Here is a 4,647-nt window from a genome sequence, read left to right on the forward strand (position 1 = left end):
ATTAGGTTCATTCACAAATCATTCACCCATTCCCATTTACACACATCTCATGTATTATTTCATATTGAATCTATTTCTAAACACTATCCTCTACATACACATTTATTACATTACATGTCCCAACATTCATTACTTGCATGTCAAAATTGTTATTCCCCTATCTCAGGTTCTCCTATGAATATGATGAGTCCCATGCTTGTATCCGTGATTCTAAGAATTCAAAATTTCAAAATCAAAATTTGCTAGTTCTCTTTTTCCCTCACCATGATTTTTCTCAATATATGGTTTACATGATAATTTGCATGTAATACTATTAAAAAAAATTAGGTAGACAAATTCACATCCTAAAAGCTTCAATCTTTCATTGAAATATTATTTTCATTGAAGGATCATTTGTCATAGAAACATTTTAAATGGAGCAGTAAAAGGAATTTGCCTATATTAGAATTTGCATACAAGAACATTTTGTACTCTCGACATTATTTTTCAACACCCACCAAGATCATAGAGATGTCCATTCTAACTATTTGACTTAGGAAAATTTAATTTTAGTCATAAAGTAGCCCACGAATGTACTTCTATGTATACTAAGTTCTTAACACTCAATAATGAGAAATTTTTAAAACAAATAGAAAAACATAGATATGAATTGGATTGGCCCAAATCCTTAGAATATAGGAAAAATCCATGTCCATTGAAGCAACCCATATTTAAAGAATTGATCTTGCTAGACAATATACGAATTAAGGAGAGCATGTTTTCCATATTAATAATCATAATTTAAATCACATCAAAATTATTCATTTACATCATTTTTAAAAATTCTGTACATTATGTACTTTTATTTTATTGATAAGGTTGAATGATTTTGAAAGAGTTCAACAGAAGATATTTCAACTTAAGAATAATATTGAATAGCAAAACAATCCTCTTAAAAAACTGTACATCTCTTTTTATATTTTTTTATAAATATATCACAGGAATTATTTTTCCTGGTTTTTGTTGAGCTGTGCACATGCATTTCATTTGATTGGGGAGGATAAAATAAGCTTAAAAAAAGGTTGTTTAAACATCTTTACTATATAAAGAACCCTATATTAGATATCAAAAAATCTTTTGGACACGAATGAGATGTAGGTAATGTCCCCATCTCCTTGTTTAGGAACACCACAGCCGACGAAATGAGCAGGAAAGGAGGAAAATATTGCATTTTATTTAACTCGAAGACAAAAACCACAAGCAAAATGAAGATTACACAGAATACCCATAACGCAATAAAGCGCAAGGGTCTTCATCCTCATTTTATTTCGACTTGAATGATTCAAGCCTTGTTTAACACTTATTCTACTTATATATTGCATAATAACAAAAATCAACAACATCTAGGTCGGTAAAGTTCAAATTTTATGGATTGCTCGGCTAGCATTGGGGAAGATCAGGAGGAGGAGGCTCCAAAGTTGCCAAGTAACCAGGACCGTTGTTCACCACAAACACCGTAGTCAATCCCCATGATAAATGATCATCAAAGTGACAATGAAGAAACCAAACACCTGCACAAACAGTAATTATGCACTCTTTTACATCTATTGTAAAAATTTCACTGTCAAACCACACAAGTAAATGAAAGTTTCATATTGGTTACCTGGATTGTCAGCTCTAAATCTGATGGCAGCCCACCCATTCACAGGAACCCCAAAAGTGTTCCGCAGTGGGGGATCGACCAAATTGAATGATTGAGGATCTGTTTGAGCATTGTAGTTACCAAAGCCCTCTCCCACCACATAAAAATCATAACCATGAAGATGCATTGGATGGTTATCTGCAACGAAGATATTCGTTCCTTGGAACACCACCTCAACTGTATCATTATAATTGAACACACTCACTTTGGTACCAAAAGTTGGCGTCCAGAGACTTGTTGGGATATTGTTGCCAGTATAGTTGAACTGAACTGGGGGATTTGCAGGAAAATCTGTAGTAAAGACGCCATTAATGCCAAAGTAATAAGCTTGCAATATCGCAATATTGGGCAGCACAAAAGATACATTGTTCATGCTGGCAGATAGTCTGGTATTGTTAGGCCCGGCACAAGTCATACCGGCTGGACATGGAACTAAACCCAGCCCTACGGTTGTGTAGATTCTCTTGTTTATAGTCTGTGGAACATCCACCGGGTGCTCCTGTGAGGCTAGGCTTCGTAGTGCTCGGCTGAATCTAGTCACAGTTGCAGTGTCATTGTAGGCTGGAAGCTGAGGGAGGATTGGGGTGGTGGATGATGGAGAGCCCATGTAGTTTACAATGGCGGTTGTTGTGGTGTTATCGAAATTTCCTGCTGTTTGTGTGGTGTATGCTCTGGCAGCCATGTAGTATTTGCCTGGTGCTTGGTTGGCTGTGAGGAGAACGTCTGTAGTCTGGCCTGGGCTTATCATCATTACATCTGTTGTGTAAGGTTTTGTGTAGGAACCGTCCACAGAGACCACTGTAAAACTGTGTGATGCTATCTTGAAAAATAGGTGGTCATTGAGCGCAGCATTGACGATACGTAAGAGATATGTTCGTCCCTGTTGTACAAGCAGATTGAATGTTCCTGCATGCAATATATTTGTTATTGTCGATTTCTTCCTAAATTCTTAGTATGAAGTTAACTCGCTTTGTGAGTTAGAACATTGTACCAGGTGTCGAACAAGGATAGAGATCTCCTGGTTGACCATTGATGGTAAATGCATCAGATAAATTCGGTCTACCACCTGTAATCAACGCTTGACGTTCCACTACCTCGGCATCAGCGTTCCACCACTCCCCTGTTCAATAAAAAGTAAATTAACTGAGAATTTTGAAAAAGATAAAAGCATTGATACAGAAATCTCATATGATCCTACAGTCGTTTGTTCATACGGGAAGGAAATATCTCCTAAAACAATCAAACACAAAATCACTACTTTCTCAGATTCATTACCAAGCACAACAGGAATCTCAGCAGAGGGTTGTGGAAAGGGATAAGGACTTCCCAGTTTGGGATAAATGACTATTGCTCCATTAAGTGTTGCACGGAGCCACCTTACATGGGCGTGCCACCACAAGGTTCCTTCCTGTCCGATAATGGTGAATTTGTATGTAAAACGGCCGTGCGGCTGAATGGGACACTGAGTAATATACCCAGTTCCATCGGCCCACGCTGTGCGAATCTGCCGCACTCCATGCCTGAAAACAACTTGACCATCATTACTGTAACAACAATGTAATTCACATTGTAAAACTGATGAATTTTTTTCAGAATCTTTGAGAGACACAATTTACCAGTGGATGGTGGCATTGTACTTGGCTCTGTTATATGTTTTAACGATAAGAGTATCGCCATTGCGTACATGCAGAGTTGGACCAGGAAACTGTCCATTCACTGTGATTTTGTTATGTGTCTGGCATAGCTTTGTAATGGGTGTCTCTTCAATCTGCAAATCAAAAGAAAAAAAAATTATCCTCTTTATTTAAGACAAAACTCTTCAATACAAATGCAGTCTGATCTGTATCCTTCACAAAGTTCTTCTTGGAATTCGAGAAATGATGAGCAAGAAGTCAACCATGGAAAAATAATGCAGTACTTTTAGATATGGACAGGTTCTATATTAAATTGACATGTTAATTAAACGCTAGTAAATCAACTATAATCTGAATGAGAATGAATCAAAATACAATGATTTATCCCCATGGCTTTCAGTGGAAATCACCTACAATCGTATGGTTTCGGTTACAATCTAAACCAGCTAAACTACACATATACTAGAAGATCTGCGTTGTAAATGAAGTTCAAAAAGTAATGAACAAGTGAACTTACAATAAATGTATACTCAAAAGGACCATGTGAACTTACAATGAATGTATAGTGATGAACGCTTGCCCTTGCTAGATTATTGAGGAGCACAATGAATGTACTGACCACCAGTAGAAACCTTAGTGAATGACACTTCGACATTATCATCATACTCTGACGCGAATGCCCTTTCGTAGAGACTTAGTATGAAGCACTCTTTCAATACTCAAGTGTATCAACACTTGAGCATTCTACATAAATTATCTTAGTAGTAGTGAAGATGAATACCGTCACTACTTGCTTGTGTGACTCATTATTATCATGTACACATATATATATATCCAGAACGATGATAAAAGTAGTATATAGGGACTTGATAGAGAATTTCAACTGTGATCCAAGCTTTAAGCTAGAGACAGAGAGGTTGAAACAAATGTCTTTAAATTGTAATATTATTATGGAATTGGAAGAGGTTGGAACTAATGCCCCAATTTATATTTCAAACAGTCCAAATCATGCTTGTATGAAATTTCAACTGCCATGGATATCTTAATATTTCTTCGTCCCATTCAATTTCTTGCACATGAATTAGTTAATGTAGTGTACTTTGAGTCGCTGGACGGTCACCGTCTCGCCTAGTGACACAAATATTTTAATCTATGGTTGATGTGATAATAATAAATTATAGTTACACGTCATTATGAGGAAGGTATAGATCGACCAATAGCAAATGGTTACTCGGAGGTCCTTGCCAAAACGCACTAGCTAACTAACATTGTGTAGTAGCAGGTATGAAAATGGCAGAAAGAAAAACCATTTAACTTATTGTAAGTTTGATG

At 36.6% G+C, this 4,647-nt stretch overlaps 1 protein-coding gene across 1 annotated transcript; it reads right to left on the reverse strand.

The window, feature by feature from the left end:
- Positions 1 to 1,193: 1,193 nt before the first annotated feature.
- LOC131061716 (laccase-12) lies at positions 1,194 to 4,323 on the reverse strand. Its single transcript, XM_057995529.2, has 6 exons — positions 3,869 to 4,323; positions 3,298 to 3,449; positions 2,957 to 3,201; positions 2,673 to 2,801; positions 1,643 to 2,587; positions 1,194 to 1,550 (listed from the first exon to the last, which is right to left on the reverse strand). Exons 1-6 carry the CDS (start codon positions 3,977 to 3,979, stop codon positions 1,420 to 1,422), a joined length of 1,713 nt encoding a protein of 570 aa, XP_057851512.1. The 5' UTR covers positions 3,980 to 4,323; the 3' UTR covers positions 1,194 to 1,419.
- Between the last annotated feature and the right edge of the window lie 324 nt (positions 4,324 to 4,647).

This window comes from Cryptomeria japonica, chromosome 10, assembly GCF_030272615.1.
Source record: "Cryptomeria japonica chromosome 10, Sugi_1.0, whole genome shotgun sequence".
NCBI classification, from domain to species: Eukaryota; Viridiplantae; Streptophyta; class Pinopsida; order Cupressales; family Cupressaceae; genus Cryptomeria; species Cryptomeria japonica.

Coding starts and splice junctions, on each gene's coding strand:
- LOC131061716 (XM_057995529.2), bottom strand. CDS start 3,979: ATGATGATAATGTCGAAGTGTCATTCACTAAGGTTTCTACTGGTGGTC. Junction 3,450..3,868: donor TTCATCACTATACATTCATT/GTAAGTTCACAT, acceptor TTTGATTTGCAG/ATTGAAGAGACACCCATTAC. Junction 3,202..3,297: donor TACAATGCCACCATCCACTG/GTAAATTGTGTC, acceptor AGTTGTTTTCAG/GCATGGAGTGCGGCAGATTC.